We start from the raw sequence: 20,176 nt of genomic DNA, 5'->3' as shown, positions 1-20,176 counted from the left end.
TCGTGCCGCGAGCCGAAATGTGCCGGGATAAGGATGGGAGCATCTTGACGGACGAACGTGTGGTGATCGAAAGGTGGAAGCAGCACTACGAGGAACATCTGAATGGCGCTGAGAGTACAGGCAGTGAAAGTCAAGGCAGCGGAGGAGATGACTACGTCAGTTCAGCGGACGATGGAAGCCAACCAGCCCCCACCTTGAGGGAAGTTAAGGATGCCATTCAACAGCTAAAGACCAATAAAGCAGCTGGTAAGGATGGTATCGGAGCTGAGCTCATCAAGATGGGCCCGGAAAAGCTGGCCACTTGCCTGCACAAACTGATAGTCAGAATCTGGGAAACCGAACAGCTACCGGAGGAGTGGAAGGAAGGGTTATATGCCCCATCTACAAGAAAGGCGACAAACTGGAGTGTGAGAACTTTCGAGCGATCACCATCCTTAATGCAGCCTACAAAGTGATATCCCAGATCATCTTCCGTCGTCTGTCACCATTAGTGAACGAGTTTGTGGGAAGTTATCAAGCCGGCTTCGTTGACGGCCGCTCGACAACGGACCAGATCTTTACTGTACGGCAAATCCTTCAAAAATGCCGTGAATACCAGGTCCCAACGCACCATCTGTTCGTTGATTTCAAGACGGCATACGACAGTATAGACCGCGTAGAGCTATGGAAAATTATGGACGAGAACAGCTTCCCTGGGAAGCTTACCAGACTGATCAAAGCAACGGTGGATGGTGTGCAAAACTGTGTGAAGATTTCGGGCGAACACTCCAGTTCGTTCGAATCGCGCCGGGGACTAAGACAAGGTGATGGACTTTCGTGCCTGTTGTTCAACATTGCGCTAGAAGGTGTCATTCGGAGAGCCGGGTGTAACAGCCGGGGTACGATTTTCAACAGATCCAGTCAATTTATTTGCTTCGCGGATGACATGGACATTGTCGGCCGAACATTTGCAAAGGTGGCAGAACTGTACACCCGCCTGAAACGTGAAGCAACAAAAGTCGGACTGGTGGTGAATGCGTCAAAGACAAAGTACATGCTTGTGGGCGGAACCGAGCGCGACAGGGCCCGCCTGGGAAGCAGTGTTACGATAGACGGGGATACCTTCGAGGTGGTCGAGGAATTCGTCTACCTCGGATCCTTGCTAACGGCTGACAACAACGTTAGTCGTGAAATACGAAGGCGCATCATCTGTGGAAGTCGGGCCTACTACGGGCTCCAGAAGAAACTGCGGTCGAAAAAGATTCGCCACCGCACCAAATGTGTCATGTACAAGACGTTAATAAGACCGGTTGTCCTCTACGGACATGAAACATGGACAATGCTCGAGGAGGACTTGCAAGCACTCGGAGTATTCGAGAGACGGGTGCTTAGGACCATCTTTGGCGGTGTGCAAGAAGACGGTGTGTGGCGGCGAAGAATGAACCATGAGCTCGCCCAACTCTACGGCGAACCCAGTATCCAGAAGGTAGCTAAAGCCGGAAGGGTACGATGGGCAGGACATGTTGCAAGAATGCCGGACAGCAGCCCTGCAAAGATGGTGTTCGCTTCCGATCCGGCAGGTACGAGACGGCGTGGAGCGCAGCGAGCGAGATGGGCAGACCAGGTACAGAACGACTTGGCGAGCGTGGGGCGTATCCGAGGATGGAGAGATGCGGCCTCGAACCGTGCATTGTGGCGTCAAATTGTTGATTCAGTGTTATCTGTTTAGATGTTAACTAAATAAATGAAATGAATCATCCGCTTGCTGCGGGAGATAGGTAGAACCTCATGAACCTACCACCGATAAATGTCAAATTGAATTCATTCGATTAAGTTTTTGAGGTTATGTTTGTTTGGTGTAAAACCTTATATGGTTTCACAGTGTGACGTCACACGTATGTAGCCACGGCTGCGTTCTGATGAATTTCTTCCATATTTGACAGGTATCGGTGGATGGTATATAAACAAAGGTTCATCCGCTTGCTGCGGGAGATATGATGAACCTCATGAACCTACCACCGATAAATGTCAAATTGAGTTCATTCGTTTGAGTTTTTGAGGTTATGTTTATTTGATGTAAAACCTTACGATCATCGCGCCATTTCCAAACGATTGCCAATCGCGTTCCCAATGTTTGATGCATTTAAATCAACGGTTGCGAATATTTACACACGTATGGTACACCAGCCAAAATATCTGTTATCTGTGGAAATATCTAACCTATCAGGTTATTTCTTATACACTAGCGCCACCAAGCGGTTATATTTTAATCTAAACCTGCTTTGTTCATGATGGTTTTGACCACCCGATCAACTTTGTAGAAGACGGCAATATTCTAAAAATTCCAGATTTCGAGATATCTAAGCTATCAGGTTATTTCATATGCACTAGCGTCGCCAACCATTTGAAATCCAAACTAAACTTACCTCCATCACAATGGTTTTGATAGGTTTTGATGACGGATAACCGAACATTTTTTCAGAAGACGGCAGATTTTTCATTTATGCGTTACTTTATATTTCCGTGTGATGGTTTGGCAACGGTTGGAGCGGGTCGCCAAATTTGCCAACTCGCTATTCACCGAAGGTTGCGTTTACATTTTCCGAACCCGTTTACCAACGACCGGTGTGAGTTCGCGTCATGATGGAGGTTGTTATTTTGGCTTTATTTACGCAGTGGTGGGGATCGTCTAACTCGTTAGTCACATGTAAAGCGTATTTTACAACCCCCGTGAACGTGAACGTGAACAAACTGTTTTTTGATAATAACTTCTTGATACATACTCAAATCGTGAGGGAATCATGTCCAAATGAAAGGCAGATGCTGCATTTAGTAGTGAGATGCATAAAAACATGAAACAGGCTTCCGAGCTTCTTCAAAGTAATCTTGAAAGGAGGCTTCCGAGCCTCTCAAAAGGAGGCTTCCAAGCATCTTGAAAGGAGGCTTCAATACCTCTCGACAGGAGGTTTCCAAGCTTTCTGAAAGAAGGTTTCCGAGCCTCTTGAAAGGAGGTTTCCAAACCTCTTGAAAGGAGGTTTTCAAACCTCTTAAAAGGAGGTTTCCAAACCTCTACAAAGGAGGCTTCCGAGTCTCTTCAAAAGAGGCTTCCGAGCCTTTTGAAAGGAGGCTTCCGAGCCTCTTGAAAAGAGGCTTCCGAGCCTCTTGAAAGGAGGCTTCCTAGCCTCTTGAGAGGAGGCTTCTGAGCCTCTTGAAAGGAGGCTTCTGAGCCTCTTGAAAGGAGGCTTCTGAGCCTCTTGAAAGGAGGCTTCCGAGCCTCTTGAAAGGAGGCTTCCGAGCCTCTTGAAAGGAGGCTTCCGAGCCTCTTGAAAGGAGGCTTCCGAGCCTCTTGAAAGGAGGCTGAGCCTCTTGAAAGGAGGCTTGAGCCTCTTGAAAGGAGGCTTCTGAGCCTCTTGAAAGGAGGCTTCTGAGCCTCTTGAAAGGAGGCTTCTGAGCCTCTTGAAAGGAGGCTTCTGAGCCTCTTGAAAGGAGGCCTGAGCCTCTTGAAGGAGGCTTCTGAGCCTCTTGAAAGGAGGCTTCTGAGCCTCTTGAAAGGAGGCTTCTGAGCCTCTTGAAAGGAGGCTTGAGCCTCTTGAAAGGAGGCTTCTGAGCCTCTTGAAAGGAGGCTTCTGAGCCTCTTGAAAGGAGGCTCGAGCCTCTTGAAAGGAGGCTTCTGAGCCTCTTGAAAGGAGGCTTCTGAGCCTCTTGAAAGGAGGCTTCTGAGCCTCTTGAAAGGAGGCTTCTGAGCCTCTTGAAAGGAGGCTTCTGAGCCTCTTGAAAGGAGGCCTGAGCCTCTTGAAAGGAGGCTTCTGAGCCTCTTGAAAGGAGGCTTCTGAGCCTCTTGAAAGGAGGCTTCTGAGCCTCTTGAAAGGAGGCTTCTGAGCCTCTTGAAAGGAGGCCTGAGCCTCTTGAAAGAATGCTTCCGAGCCTCTTGAAAGAAGGCTTCCGAGCATCTTGAAAGAAGGTTTCCGAGCCTCTTGAAAGAAGGCTTCCAAGCCTCTTGGAAGAAGGCTTCCGAGCCTCTTTAAAGGATGCTTCCGAGGCTCCAGAATAGAGGCTTCCGAGCCTCTTGAAAGGATGCTTTCAAACCGCTTGAAAGGAGGCTTCCAAGCTTCTTGAAAGGATGCTTCTGAGGCTCCAGAAAGGAAGCTTCCGAGCCTCTTGAAAGGAGGCTTCCGAGCCTCTTGAAAGGAGGCTTCCGAGCCTCTTGAAAGGAGGCTTCCGAGCCTCTTGAAAGGAGGCTTTCGAGCCTCTTGAAAGGAGGCTTCCGAGCCTCTTGAAAGGAGCCTTCCGAGCCTCTTGAAAGGAGGCTTTCGAGCCTCTTGAAAGGAGGCTTTCGAGCCTCTTGAAAGGAGGCTTCCAAGCTAACGAGTTATCAACGAAGTTACTGTGCCTTCACGCCTCTCAAATAGAAGTTTTCAGACCTCTTAGTTTTAGATTTAAGTCGTTAAAATTTTTGTTCTTTTAATCTTTTGTTGCTTAGACCATCATACACTATGCAGGTTGTAGTGGGCAGGATTCGATAGGTTTTGATTTGCTGACCGCCATGCATAATACAATACAAAGTTTTGAAATCTAAAAATACATAAATATTAAAACAATATCAATAAGTTTTATTTGAATTGTAATACATCCGCTATTACGCATTTTGGTCCGAGGTACCCCCTGGGGCCGGCAAAGGTAGGTTGTTGATAAAAAAAATGTTGTACAGATATTGATAAATGTTCAAGAAACAATAACTAATGAAGTAAATCATTTCGCAAATGTTTTGTTTTGTGATTTATTGGATAAAGCACGATTTTTAAATACTTCTGAATAGAGCCGATGCCGAACATTTCCAAATTATACCCGATTGCACAACTAGACAAAAGTTATCATATTATTTGAGAATCGATGTGACAATAGATAGGATAGGATCGGAAATATTCTTTTCTCATGCCTTTTCGCCAAAATTCCTCTATGAAATTATATAGCTCAATAATTATGAGTTAAGAAATGATGGAGTAATATTAATTTAATGATAATTCGTCAATTATACTATGAAAATGACAAATATTCGTATATTGCAATGAAAAAAATGATTCCAGGGGGGTTTTGAGGTCAAACAAGCTTAGTAGCTTATATTATATTAAAAATAAATTCACATAAATGCGCTTTGATCATTATTTTACCCCCAAATCACTTTAATTTCCAACTTTTACCAACAAAATATGTATAGTGCTTTTTGAGGATCCACAATAAAAAGGAAAACACAATTTTAGCACAATATTTTAAAGATAAAAGGACGAAAAATATGAAAAATTTTGATTTATGGGACATTGGAGTAAAACGAGCTCAATAACTACATACAGTAGTATCCCGCGTTTATAAAAAATTACTCACCGAATTTCTTTGAAAAAATCCTCATTCTCCTCTGTGAGTCGTCCGTGAAAAAAGTTATCCTATTTTGTATGAAAAAAATATATTTAATGAGCTTTTAAACGTGTATGACCCCAAAGTCCCCTATAATTCAATAAATTCAATGAAATATATGATTATTCGTTATTTTCATTATATCATTGGCAAATATCATTTAAATTAATAGAATTGTCAATTTTGCCGGTAACAAAACGCGTCGATCACTTTTTATGCACCTTTAAAATCGTCGCCGGTATCTTTAATTTAAATCTGTGTTAATGCAAAGCCAAATCATAACAAGCAAAAAAGTACTCATTTTCTGGAAATAATCTGATTATTGAAATCAAACAATTTTGTTCACAGTTGACTGACAGATCTTATGGCCATGTTTGCTGGCGACGATTTCGGCGACAATTTTCTTTGCGACGATTTCAAATCATCGCGGCCGAAAACTTCAAATAAAATGCATTTTGACGCTCATTAAACACCAAAATCCCTTAAATTTTCAAGTTTTACCAGCAAAATATATTTAGTGCCCTTAGTATTAGATTTTTGATTTATTAGTTTATTAATTTCTTTTTAATTAATTAATTTACCTTGTGCTTTAAAGCGTAACTTTCTCATATAGATAGCAAATCATGTAAATATCGGATGCTTGCAGCGGCTGTTTAGTAATTTGTTAATTATTAATTGATGATCACATCATTTTTTTATTAATCAATTTATTAATTTATTATTTCTTTAATTGATAAATTCATTAATTTGTTTTTTTATCAATTTGTTAATTTATTAATTTATTAATATTAATTTGAAAACTTATTAATTATGAAATATTTATTTATAATTTTACTATTTTATTTTTCATTATTTTATTATATTTATTATTTTTTAATTTTTTTATTGATTTAATTATTCATTAATTTATTTCTTTCTGAATTTATTAATCTAAAAAATGTTGGAATATCAGGTAGTGTGCGACGCTTCGCTGTAGATCGAAGATGGATAAGAAGCGGGCGCCGGTTAGTTGTAGTTGCTCTGTGGTATGGATTAAGGAAGTTTGTTATGGATTATTGTATATACCTATTGTTGAATAAAGAGAACTGCAGCTGCTGGCAGAAGTATCAGTCAGTAGCCTGCCGTGGTGTAGAGAGGGAACTCTAGTTTGTCATTCTTTGTGAGGGGGTTTCCCTTTTTCTGGCCAACAGGTCATGGGCCCAGAAACGATTCCCGTTCTCCATCTTAGTGGGATGTTATGGCCGTCGACGTTATCGCAGTGTGATCATGGATCGGCCGTATAAGTCGCGTGGCGCAGTGGGATCATGGATCAGCCACGTAAGTCTTGGGTAGCGCCGGACGGAATTCATCAGGAGGTTGGAACGTTCGGTAGGATGCTGGCTGGTCAGCAGAACTCCAGGAGGAGCGTCGGAACATTCAGGAGCTGGTCAACAGAGGGTGCTGTGCAAACGTCGGATAGAGGCCATTTGTACGGGCAACGGATTGGGCCAGGAGAGGAATTGTTCGGCGAGGAAGAGCTCTGGACGAGAGGCTCGGTGTTAGAAGGAGCCAGGAGAGTTGCGAGGCGTGCACACTAAGGAGGAGTGTTGGAATATCAGGTAGTGTGCGACGCTTCGCTGTAGATCGAAGATGAATAAGAAGCGGGCGCCGGTTAGTTGTAGTTGCTCTATGGTATAGATTAAGGAAGTTTGTTATGGATTATTGTATATACCTATTGTTGAATAAAGAGAACTGCAGCTGCTGGCAGAAGTATCAGTCAGTAGCCTGCCGTGGTGTAGAGAGGGAACTCTAGTTTGTTATTCTTTGTGAGGGGGTTTCCCTTCTCCGGCCAACAAAAAATAATCCATTTATTAGTTTTTCAAATCAATAATTTTGTAATTTAATCGATTGTTCATTTTTTAATTTCTCAACTCATTATTTTAAAGTTATTATTAATTTATTTATTTATTTGTTTATTCAAAGTTTCTTCTGCTTTGCCTATTAGGCTATTGCTGAATAATTTGATATGCTTCTGATATGCTTGCGCATCGTCTCTGTCGTTCACGGTGAACAGATTTTTAGAATACTTATGGCATTCGAACGTGAACGAGCTCCGTGGAAGTTGTTTACCTGTATTCACCAGAGAAAGCTTCTCTCCTCTCTTATATATACACCATATACGTTATATTCACCACAGCAATACAGGGAGAATGAAAAATCTAACAAGATGTGTAGATTGCCTCCTTGTCGTTTTCATCCTGCCTGTCTGTCCATCCTTGTTTTTTTGGTACACACATGCTCGTATGCTCTTTGCGTTATGACCGTCCACGAGGTACAAATATTACTAATAATTATTATACAGAATGTTTGTGATTAGGTATAGGGTGTCTGTTCCATTAATAATAACATGCTCCTATATCAATAATATTCACGAAGTACGAAATTTAGACTCAATTTGTGTCGTGTTTTGTTGTAATCCGAAGTAAGCATGCCCTGCTGAAAAAATCACAAAAATTAGAAATAAAACAATTTGCGCACAGATCCTTTGTTTTAGAATGGTATTGATTTGGGTACATGGTATGAATTTAAGGAGCAGTCCCCCTATATGAATTTACTCAATAAAGGTGTTTATTTTAAAATCATAAAACATGAATTCCGTGAAGATTCAAGAAAGTTATGCCTTGTTCTGTTAAACAGTTTATGTGAGTTATTTACATAATTTGGATAATGACTATCAACAAAATCTATGCACAACAAAAATTATTAAGGCTCTATAAACCGTAATCAATTTGATGATGAAGATGATTTTGTTCTCATTCGCACTAATACTAATACAATTTTAGCCAAAATTCAATATTTCACTGCTATTCACCAACTTACCTCTGTCAACGTATATTCATGGTATTTTTATATTAATTTTTCACTCACCTAGCTAATTAATTATTAATTATTTGACTGAAAAGCGCTTAAAACTGCTTTTTTCCTAGACAAATTTTCGTATACTAATTGTACACACACCAACTCCGAACGATCGAAACACACCCATACACTTGTTTTGAACATGCACTCAGTTTTTCACTTGTTCTTTTCTCGCCGTTTTCTTGATTTTATCACAACTAAACATAATTCACTACCTAACTTTCACTTTTGTCTTTGATGTTGAACACCAATTTCTTCACTTCATGTCGAAAAACCAACAAAAACTGCTTTAAAAAATTTGAAGTGAGAGACAAATTTGAAGGCCGTATTGTGAATGTTGCAAAATTCGGAACACCCAAATTCACTACCGCATTAGGTGAAATAGTGCGCTCAAAATCTCGGCAAAGCAACTTAGAAATATCAAAACAATACATCGAATATACTAGTCGACACGCAAACAACTTTATGCATATACAAGAAAAGAATCATCATTTCATCGTTGCCAGATTTATTTAATCAAATAATTATTGCGGTTTGTGGAATTAATCGAATCAACCAGAAAAAAAGAAAAGATTCTGCAAGCTTCTGTTGGCAGGGTGGAGAATGGTTGACATTTAATTTAACCGTACCTTTCATCCTACCTTGCAGTCAAAAAAAAACAAAACCACGGCAGCCGCAGCAGCAGCCTCGACCAAGAAGACGACAGCGCATACTTTTACTATTTTCTCCCCCCACAATGTTTTCGTAGAATAATTCCTCAACGTATAATCGGTTTTGGTGGCAAATATACATTTCATTATTCCTTACTTATTACTTATTTCTTACTCATTTTACAGATTAGAACTAATAAATCAGTATCTGTGGCTAGCACTCTTTCACGTATTATATTCTCATAATTTTGCTTGTTTCAATGTTTACTTCTTATATTTCATATTTCAGTTATATAACATATTTCCATATATTCATGATTTATATTTTCATATATCCATATTGTTATATTTTGATATTTTTATTTACTATCATATTCATTATTATTTATATTTTCAAATGTTCATATTTATTTTTTAATATTTTCATATTCTCATATTTTCATATATACATATTTTAATCCCTTCATATTGTCATATTTTCTAATATCTATTTTTCCACATTTTCATTAAAATATTTATTAAAAATTTACTAAAAAATACGGGAAGATCGAGAGGGCATCATTTGCCTAAGACGTTATTATCTGACAAAATTTTAATACGTTCGATGATCAAACTTTAGAAAAACGGGAGGAGCTGACAAGATACAAAGGAAAGGTAACATTTTCCATACAATAGAAGAAACATCACTTGTCATAAGACGGGTTAATACATTCCCATTGAGTTCCACCACTTAATTGTATCTTGGCGGATGCGTGTTTCGGCCTCAGGGGTGGGGCCGTCTTCGGTGTCTTGTACTTGACTCGACTTGACTTGTCGAGTCAAGTGCGAGACACTGAGGACGGCCTTGCCTTTTGGGGTCGAGGTGCGTATCTGTCGGGATGCGGTTGGGTGGTGGAGTTCAGTGGGACTGTATTAACTCGTCTTATGACAAGTGAAGACATTCCACTAAAAAGTTCAAAATAATTTTCTTATCAGAAGAAACATATTTATTTTAATAATTTCTACCATTTGTATTTTTATAATTTTTGACACACGGCGATCTAGTGACGCTGATTTCTTGAAGCTGAGGTCCTTCGGTCAGAGACACTGTAAACTATTTTCCAAATAATCCCGATCTAAATATTTGTATTTCCTTTTCAGCTGAAACAAGTGTTGCTGGTGAAGTTTGTTTCACACCAAGGATCAATTTGCTCTTCTCTGATTTTCATAAATTTTAACGTTTTTTATACACTTATTCTTAATATTCCCATACATTTTCTCAAATTACCATGGAGCTCCATATATTTTAAATAATCTCGCATAAACATTTATAAACAATCATCTTGTCATAAACGATTTACCTAACCAAATGACAATAATCTTCACTTTCAGAAACATTGGGTGCTGACGTAGATTGTGAAGACGCATCACACTACATCACACTCTAATATTACTACAATTTATTATTTCAGAAATATGCTGCAGAATGCAAAATCAATGGAATTGTTTTGCCAAAATCCATTCATTAATATTACATTCAAGAACAAAACATCACTTTTTACAATATCAATACCAATAAAAATATAATATTCAAGCTTTTTCGCCAAGAAAAGCACCCCTCAATAACCCATCCAAATTCCAATTCCAGATACCTATGAAGGTCGCGCGAGTTCTCCGCATCTTCTTAAGTAGGTATCTAATCAACACTTCCCACCCAAATCCCCACTGATCGTAAGGACCTGGCCAGGTGTTGAACAAAGGGATCGTTGAATGAAAAACATGCCAAGCCCCAGGCTGTTTTTCTGGCGCATCTAACGTCCCTATCGACAGCCAACCCAGGATAGTGTGCGGTCAGATATGCTATGCTATGCTATGCTATCTGTGGCTAGCACTCTTTCAAGGCTGTGTGCCACAGCCTAATTCAACTCGATTCTGTTCTATTTGGACTGCGCACAAGAAAGTGTGGATGGATGGCACGAGACTCACGCAGCAGCAAACAAACAGTCTGCGGATGAAGAATAAAAAAGACATAACTTCGTCATACATTAATTTGGGAAACTGTCTTAGTGTGCTCGGTGCACGAAATTTTACCGGATAAAATGCAAATATTCGGAGAATCAAAGTGTTTTACTGTACTTTCCCCAACACTGTATGTTGAAAGCCCAGTGGTGTATGAAGAATTTTAAAATAAGTTTCCATATAATAAATATTTCATAAATGCTCAAAAGTAAACATTTTGTTGCATCTGGCAGCATTATGTAGCAGCTGACAAGCTTTTACCACCCCATTTCCACCCACCTCAAATTTTCGTCACTTTTTCGTACTAGTTGCCTCACCAATACTAACAAGCAATAACGTCATTAATTTTCAAAACAGAGTTATGGAGCCTTGAGCCTTAAGGTGACACGGGAAGCACTAACAATCATCAAATCGTCATCATTTTCATCATTGAATGCTTAACTTTTTTTCTACAACAAATATGATTTTGAAAAAGTATCACCGGCGCGTGCTTACTCGCAATCTACATGCTGATACATTTACAGTTACATCACTCAACTGAAAACCGAAATACGCCGCTTCAAAGTTGCGAGGTGATAATGCTAGAAAGAGACGAAAGATAAGAGAAATAACACGGTGTTGAGTGCCTCCCCGAGTCACCTTAAATGCATATTAAGACTAAACACAACAATTATATATGATACGGATATACAATACGATATGTGAATTTTATACACGAAAACTTGAGCAAAAATTGGGATTTTTATTGGTGAACTCTGGTCAAATATTCAAACATTAATTAACACTATTCGAAGAAATGAATAATAAATTTCTAAAAAATGAGATGAAGAAAAGTATTAAACAATTGTAAGTCAAAAGAGAAAGTCAAAAATTATATCTAGCAGAAGTAAAAAAAATTAAATAATTCCTCATCAAATTAAACTTGTTACTACATGTCAAAATCAATCGTTCAAATGGGATAGAAGTCACTAGATAGAAAATTAAAAAAAAATACTTCTCTATTCGTAAATTCGTTTTTTTTATAACTATAATTGCATAATTGAACATTATTGTATTAATGTATGGAACAGAATTAATCATGTGAATTGCATGCTTCGTGGGTAGCTTTGCCAGAACTCCTCAAACTCGCTAGAGTTAAATAAAACCATCAATGACAAAACGCTGCGTTCGCAGCGTATCTCTCTGTTCAATAGATTTGCTTCTTTCAACATTTATTTGGTTTCATATGGTCCAATGCACCGAGTTCATCATTGACGTTTGAGACGGGCGCTGTTTACTTAGAATGAATACTTTTTCATTCATCGAGTTCATGCAAGTGTTCATTTTTAGTAAACAGCGCCCGTCTCAAACGTCATTGTGTTCATTCGGTGCATTGGACCATTAGGTTCTGCAGCGTCCGTACGTAACCTCAAACTGATGACAGATTAGTAGTACTTCGCGTTGGACTCGGGGGCAGCCAACCAATCACGAAGTCGAATCTTGTCGGAGTCCTCGTCGGAGTCAGTGGATAGTACTACTGAACTGTCAAAAAAGTTCATTTGACGAGGACCGAATTCATTCGTGACGTCATGCTGCAGAACCTAATATTTGGTTTCACAGTGTGACGTCACACGTATGTAGCCACGGCTGCGTCCTGATGAATTTCTTCCATATTTGACAGGTATCGGTGGTTTGTATATAAACAAAGGTTCATCCGCTTGCTGCGGGAGATAGGATGAACCTCATGAACCTACCACCGATAAATGTCAAATTGAGTTCATTCGATTGAGTTTTTGAGGTTAAGTTTATTTGATGTAAAACCTGTTTCATTTCTATTTTCTTCGTTTACTACTGCACACTTACTTGCTGCCTGCATTCGTGGGCAATAATTCAACACTTCCAACTAGATTCGATTGTCCACGACGATGTTCACTGTGAATTTATCGCTCTTTCTCACCTCTTGTTCATGTTCATGTTCACGGGAGGTGTACAGAGGGCTTAAGCGTGTACACTAAATCGATTCCCGCCATGATTTGACGTCTATAAGGCTTGCTGACGTTAATATGGGGCACACACTTGTGGTAATCGTAAATCGTACCATGGTACAGGGCGACAAGAAAATAATTTCAAGGCTATCTTTAATGAAGACAATAATTTGTATGGCATTATTTCAAGATTTTTGTACCATGGTACGAATACCACAAGACAAGTGTCCCCCCATATTAGTCACCTTTCTCTTGCACGCTCACAGAGCGAATAGGATTTGTTTTCATCGGGAAACGCTTTGTGAGCGTGCAAGAGAAAGATGATTAAACGTTTTTGAGTGTGAGAAAAAGATGAGAAGAAGATGAGAAAAAAAACTCACAAAAAACTCAAAGTGCGAAAAGCGCAAAATTTTTTTTTTAACTAAGGCTTTCAAATTTAGTAAGTGTAACGTCCAAATTGCTGTTTAACCAATATACATTTTTTGTATCCTATGTACATTTATATCATAGATGTTTACTTCGACCTTGGCTAATATTATCCTTATAGCAACATCAGCATCTAAATAAACTCCAAGCCTTCAAACTTGAAATCAGTTGGTATCCTTGTTTCCGGCATTAACATATCACCATTCACGTTGAATGCACTAATGTAGCTGGAAGTTCTACCATTCAATTCTTCCGTCAAAAGGGCAATGATTATCTGATCCTCCGTGCTAGGTATAAATTTAAAACTGGAGAACCCGTGCGTTTCAGCAAAATGTGTGCGCTTCAGCTCAATAGGCTTGATTGAATGGAACGATTCATCCGCTGTGATTAGATAGTTGCACCCCATGTGCTCGTCTCGTGTTTCATTGTAACGATCCTTGGAGCAACGCCTGGGCAAAAAGTACCATTTTTTGGCCAAACTAGACCACACGCCGGACTCATGAATCATGTAGCCAGGCCATTCGATACCAATGGAACTTCGCAGTGCTTTAAAGTTATTCGCCCAGTTAAGGTGATAAATCTAAAAGACAATGACTCGATATCATCCTTCAAAATGTTTTTGATAAATTCACATACCTCGCCGTGTACAGTTATCGCCTTGACAAACATTGGATTATTATTTTCAAAATCCCCGCTGGATGTGGTCCACTCTTTTCCCATCGATCCTACATACAAGACTTGGTCCTTCACTGTGGCCCACTCGGATTTGAAACCTTTGCTTGTCTTACCATCCCCATCCATGAGAAGCAGCCATGGATAAGTGTTGTCCTTTTCTATGACGTACACAAGGCCAGTACGATCGTCAAAAGTGAGCAGCTTGCCATTGAATACGACTAACTCAGATAGCTCCATCCCCCGACCTACGATTAAACATCGAATAAAAACATTTTTTTGGTGATGTGTTATGATGGTAATAATTTTGCCACGAATTGAGTTATTTATTTTTAAATGGATTGATTATTTAACATTAGGAAGACAAACTTAAATTTATCAGATTTTGCAAATAAAATGAAAATTGTTTCGATGCCTGGGCGTAAAAGTATCATTGTTTTGTCCTAATGATATACGAATGCAAAAATGGTAACTTGGCATTGAAACCAGTTACCGTGACATGCCCTATTACCGTGGGGTTAAGGACGGGCCACAATAAATTCGCTATATAAAATTCAATTTGTAACAGTCATCCTTGAAAACTATGTCGCTTTAATCGATATTAAATACATTTGAAGGGAAAAATATGTTTTGTACTCATAACTCATAAAAAAATGAAGATATAGTGTTGTTTGACTTAAGAATATGCCTAATACCGCGTACATTTCGAAGAAGATTCCAAATACCGCCCAGAAAATTGCCTAATACCGTGCCCTATTAAACAATTTTTTAAATTCAATTCAATTCAATTAAATTATTAGGTCACACTAATAAACGTAATAAAAAAATTATTATTTTACACAGATACCCACTGGAAAAATAATCATTTCCTCGGGAAGTTAGCAACTTCTCAATATTGACGGTTTAAAAGCGTTTATTAATTTTTAAAATAATTTACTTCACATTAATTTAGATTTTAGATAGGTGATATCCAATCGAATGTCTAAGTAGATTTGAAGTATTCAGATGAAAAATACTCTACCTACATTTCTAATGGACACTGTACAGGAAAAATATTTACGTATATTTGCCCCCACTCGCATAACAGTCCCATTTGACTTTTTGTCACTTTTGAGTTAACTCACTGAATAGGGTTTATTTCAAAATGTACTTCCATAAATCATAATAAAAATTCCGATTTTGTATGCCCATCAGTGAAAAAATACCAAGTCATGTGCGTCCCATATTGAAAGTACCCGCTTAACAGTCCCACCAAGAATTTACATGACCTGATTGCACAAAACTAAATCATGTTTCAATCAAACTAAATCGCTTTACGGTAATCTATCGAATGATGAACAGCTCAGCAAAATACGATGATGTTTCAATTTATTAGATTTTTTTGAAGTTTCATGTGGAAGATGCGATTTGGAACTTCAATGGCTATTATCTCAGAATGCGAAAAAACGGTATGGGACTGATATGCGAGTGGGGGCAGTATTGTCTGTGGTAAATATCGCCTCAATGATATCGCATTCGCATGTGCTGAATGACACAATAAAGACGATTTGTATGTATATTAGATGTATATCATCTTCAAGTCTTCCAACAGAAGTTTCTCTTTGGGGAAATACTGGAATAATATATATCGCAATGTGTAATTCATCTGAATGATGCTCCCCTAGTAATCCTACGCATAAAATGTCGTAGATATCTAACATGAATGTTTCAATACCTATATGATACTGTCTAGCTCTAGTGGTCTATGTATCCAATGTGAGGGTTGTGTTTTATTTTTCTGAGTATCAACTTCACGGTATTAGGCACTACTGGCGAAGAAGATGGCTGTTAACACCGCAAGTGGCCCAGTGTGCCTACCTACACTAGCACGTAGGACGAAGATACTAGTGGCATACCTGTTTGTTTGTGCCCACTTGTATCGTTTGTTGTTGCACTTCGAAAGAGAAGATGATGTAGATGGTAGCTATTGAATGAAAAAGTAAACAAACAAATTATATTGAGATAGTGAAAATTATTAGTGCTAGTTTCGGGAGTGTAGAACCAAATGTTGTAAGTTATTTAAAATATGAAATTGAGTTTCCTAAAATAAAAAATATAAATGTTTAGTTTTAGCTGCTACCAAAAAGGACTGCTTAAAAAAATTGGTTTCTATCCGAACAAACTAAAAAACATTTGAACTTGCTTCGGATTCACCGCACAATGACGGATAATGCGAAAATCCTTGACCTCACTGAAACGCCGTGTGCGGCTTGTGACGAACCTTCCACGGAAAATGAACAGATGATTGGATGTGATGGGTGTCTGCTGTGGTTCCACCTTCGCTGCGTAGGGATGTCGGCCGAAGAAGCAGAGAAGAAGAAAGTGTGGTTTTTCGCTGATGATAACTTTAAGCAAGCCAAGAAAAATAAAAGGAACGTCGTCAAGAGAAACGGTGATGAATCGGACCGTTCCAGTGTCAAATCCGATGCTGCGCTAACTCTGGAGCAAAAGCTGAAAGCAATGGAGGAGACCCAAAAGCGGATGGAGCAGGAGCTGGAAGCGGAAATGATGTTGAAGAAGAAAGAAATGGAGATCAAGAGAAGGATTGAAAGAAAGCGTATGATGTTAGAAAAACAAATGCGCGAAGAGGAAGAAGAACAGGAGAAGCTGCTACAGGAGGAGATTCTACGAGAGCGGAAGTTACAGTTGGAACGCATGATGGCCAGACAGCAGTCGTTCGAGGAAGAAATGAAGGATCTCGACGAAAAGATGAATAAGCTGAAAGGTTCTGCGTCAAAAAGAAAAGAGATGAAGGAAGTTGATCCTAGAGAAGGTACATCGACATCTAATCGAACCCCACTGCGGAATCCCGAGATCGGAAAGCTGACGGAACAAAACTTAAAACAGATTAAGGTAAATGAATCTGAAGAAGACGATTCGGGTGATGTTGATGATACCGATGGCGAATCCAATAAAAACGGCATATCTAGCGAAGAATCTGATGTTTCGTCAATCAAAAAAGGAAAAAAGGTGTTCAGTGGAACGGTTAAACGCAGCCCCGACAGTTCGAGTCAACACGGGCTGGGGCGACCACGAATCGGTCCGACAAAAAACCAGTTGGCGGCGAGGAGCGGTATATGTAAGAAACTACCCATTTTCTCTGGAAAGCCGGAAAAATGGCCATTATTTTACGGGGCGTACCAAGCATCGAATGAAGCCTGCAGTTACACTGACATCGAGAATTTGGTGCGCCTACAGGAATGCTTGAAGGGTCCGGCTCTTGACATGGTCCGAGGACAACTTCTTCTACCCAAATTCGTTCCTAAGGTGATAATAAAGCTGCGGCTGCTTTACGGCAGACCGGAACAACTGCTGCAGACTCACCTAGAAAAGGTTCGTAGCCTAGAACCGCCGAAATCTGGTAAGCTAACTAGTTTCATTCCGTTCGGGACGGCGGTCGAGCAGTTGTGTGAACACGCCGACAGCGGATCTCAAGGAGCATTGGTGAATCCGTTACTAATCCAAGATCTTGTGGATAAACTGCCAGACAACGATAAACGCGAATGGGTTCGCTTCATGAGGGAAGAAGAAGGTAACCTCCGATCATTCACGAATTTCTTATCCGAAATCGTGACGGAAGCGTGTGAAGCGAACGTCGGTCTTGAATATAAACCTCTGGCGATGGACGTACAGGAGCCGGATACAATAGAACAAGGGGAGCATTGTTCAATCACAGTAAAGGAGAGTTCCAGGCAAAAGATGCGTCAACAGGCGTCGGAAGATGGAGAAGTTTGAACCCTTGCAGGGTGTGCAACCGAACGGATCACCGACTGCGTTACTGCTGAACTTCAAAAAATCTAACGTACGCTAATCGGATGAAAGTTGTGGAGCACTGGAAGCTTTGCCATGTGTGCTTGAACGAGCATGGGACAGCACTATGCAGATTCAAACTACGCTGCCATATTAGAGATTGTCGTCAAGCGCATAACTCTCTCTTACATCCAACGAATGAAGCTGTCGGGACCAACGCGCACATTAGGACAAACAGTACTACGATGTTCCGAATGATTCCGGTGCACCTACATTGTGGTGGAAAGTCGATCACCGTACTAGCCTTTCTTGATGAGGGCGCTTCGGTGACACTTGTTGAACGAAAGCTGGCTGATCGGTTGGGGTAGAAGGCGTCCACGAAAAACTCACTATCCAGTGGACTGCCGATATTGAGCGAGTTGAACGAAACTCAACGCGGACGAGTATGTGGGTGTCAGGGATTGGAGTGGAGAACAAGATGCTATTGCCTAACGTCCATACAGTCAACAAGCTTATGCTGCCAGCACAGTCGCTTGATGCCAAGTCATTGAGTTATCAATACGGTCACCTACGTGGATTACCTATTTCATCCTACAACGGGCGACCAGAGATGCTCATCGGGTTGAACAACATACATTCGTTCGCTCCGCTCGAAGCCAGGATTGGTAAAGTGAGCCCATTGCCGTGCGGTGTCATCTTGATGGACGGTGCGGACCGACACGAATGTCCACTGCAGCAGCAATTTCCGGATATGCTAACATTCACCAAAATAGTAACAACAAGCAGGAATTAGACCACAGGAATCGTGGAAAATGTTCTACACGAGATCATCGGACGAGGGAAATAACCAGTTTTGAAAACAGCTCGAGGATTGTAGCAGCGTGCGGTGGAGCAACTAGCGGTGTTTGGAGGTTTGAAGGTAAATCCTCAAGATCAGAGGAACTACAGGATGTTACGGGCTGGGGCATGTTAACACCGCAATTGGCCTAGAGTGCCTACTAACACTACCACGTAGGACGAAGATACTAGTGGCATACCTGTTTGTTTTTGCCCACTTGTATCGTTTGATGCTGCACTTCGAAAGAGAAGATGATGTAGATGGTAAGCTATTGAATGAAAAAGTAAACAAACAAATTATATTGAGATAGTAAAATTATTAGTGCTTATAGTTTCGGGAGTGTAGAACCAAATGTTGTAAGTTATTTAAAATATGAAATTGAGTTTCCTAAAATAAAAAATATAAATGTTTAGTTTTAGCTGCTACCAAAAAGGACTGCTTAAAAAACTGGTTTCTACCCGAACAATGGCCTAATACCGCGACAATGGTTTTGATCAATAAAAATGCAAAAACAAGAATATTAAATACCATTTCAGTATCCAGCCCATATGTTATAGCTGTAAAAATGGTCTCAATGAGATAAGGTACACTGGGGGAAGTGGAAAAGGAACAATCGATAGTGCATGTTTGAATTAGTGTAAAACCAGTTTAAATGATCTAAATGCGTTCAATCAAAATGGGCTATCAAAAACAGTCAATTTTGCACCAACTGTGTGGTAATTCATACTATTTTGGTCACTTGAAATTTATGGAAATAGATTTTAAAATTACGAGGTTTTTTTTCCACTTACCCTGGTGGGATGGGGTAAGTGGAAAACCCATATTACTTTGACCTTCAATAGTGATGAGTAGTTACATATAACTAAAATTAATACGATAATTGCTCTGAGCATATTTTGTGGAATAATTTCATTACCTTAACGGAATAGATCCTCAAGGAATTCTCGTAATAGCTAGGGGAGGACTGGTTTTGCCTTCTCGAACACTAAGTATACGTAAAGTCTATATGTTCGCCCCAAAGATGAACTTTTCGAAGGAAAAATGGGACTTCCAGAGTTATAAACTAATCAACTAAATCTAACGAATTGAGATGATGTTTGTATGTGCGTATTTTATATATGTGTGTTTGTTCGCAAGAAATGCATTCAACGGTGAAACTTGTTATGAATAAACAATAATGTGAATTATACAATATATTTACCTATCAGTGCTATTTTTAACTTTCTTATACATTTTTTTCATATGTAAAACATGTAAAAAGCATCAATACTGATAGGTGGATTAATCAGGCATTTTCTCATTTATATTAGTCCAATCACCGCTGGAATCACAATGATAACAAAGAAGGAACATATTAAGATTCACAGCTATTGAAATAAACCCTGGAGGGAAGAAAAAAACTGCGTAATTAGAACATTATCCACTTCCCCCGCAGTGTTTTATAACTGGGGTAAGTGTAAAATCTTTGAATTATTTGCTTTCTTGGTACAAACCACTACCAATTGAATGGGATTAGTTTAACCCTCTCCCACCCATGGTGTCTGTGGTGCACC

The 20,176-nt window shown here is 39.6% G+C and overlaps 1 protein-coding gene across 1 annotated transcript; it reads right to left on the bottom strand.

Moving 5' to 3' along the window:
- Nucleotides 1–13,355: 13,355 nt before the first annotated feature.
- LOC134222058 (soluble calcium-activated nucleotidase 1) lies at nucleotides 13,356–14,332 on the bottom strand (the record flags this gene model as incomplete). The annotated part of the gene is made up of 2 exons (XM_062701208.1): nucleotides 13,356–13,904; nucleotides 13,961–14,332. Coding segments are annotated over 2 exons (819 nt in total), but the record flags the coding sequence as incomplete, so codon positions are not given.
- Between the last annotated feature and the right edge of the window lie 5,844 nt (nucleotides 14,333–20,176).

This window comes from Armigeres subalbatus, chromosome 3 (assembly GCF_024139115.2).
Source record: "Armigeres subalbatus isolate Guangzhou_Male chromosome 3, GZ_Asu_2, whole genome shotgun sequence".
Lineage (NCBI taxonomy): Eukaryota > Metazoa > Arthropoda > Insecta > Diptera > Culicidae > Armigeres > Armigeres subalbatus.
The sequence above is the reverse complement of the archived record's forward strand: the minus strand, read 5'-3'. Positions and strand labels throughout refer to the sequence as shown.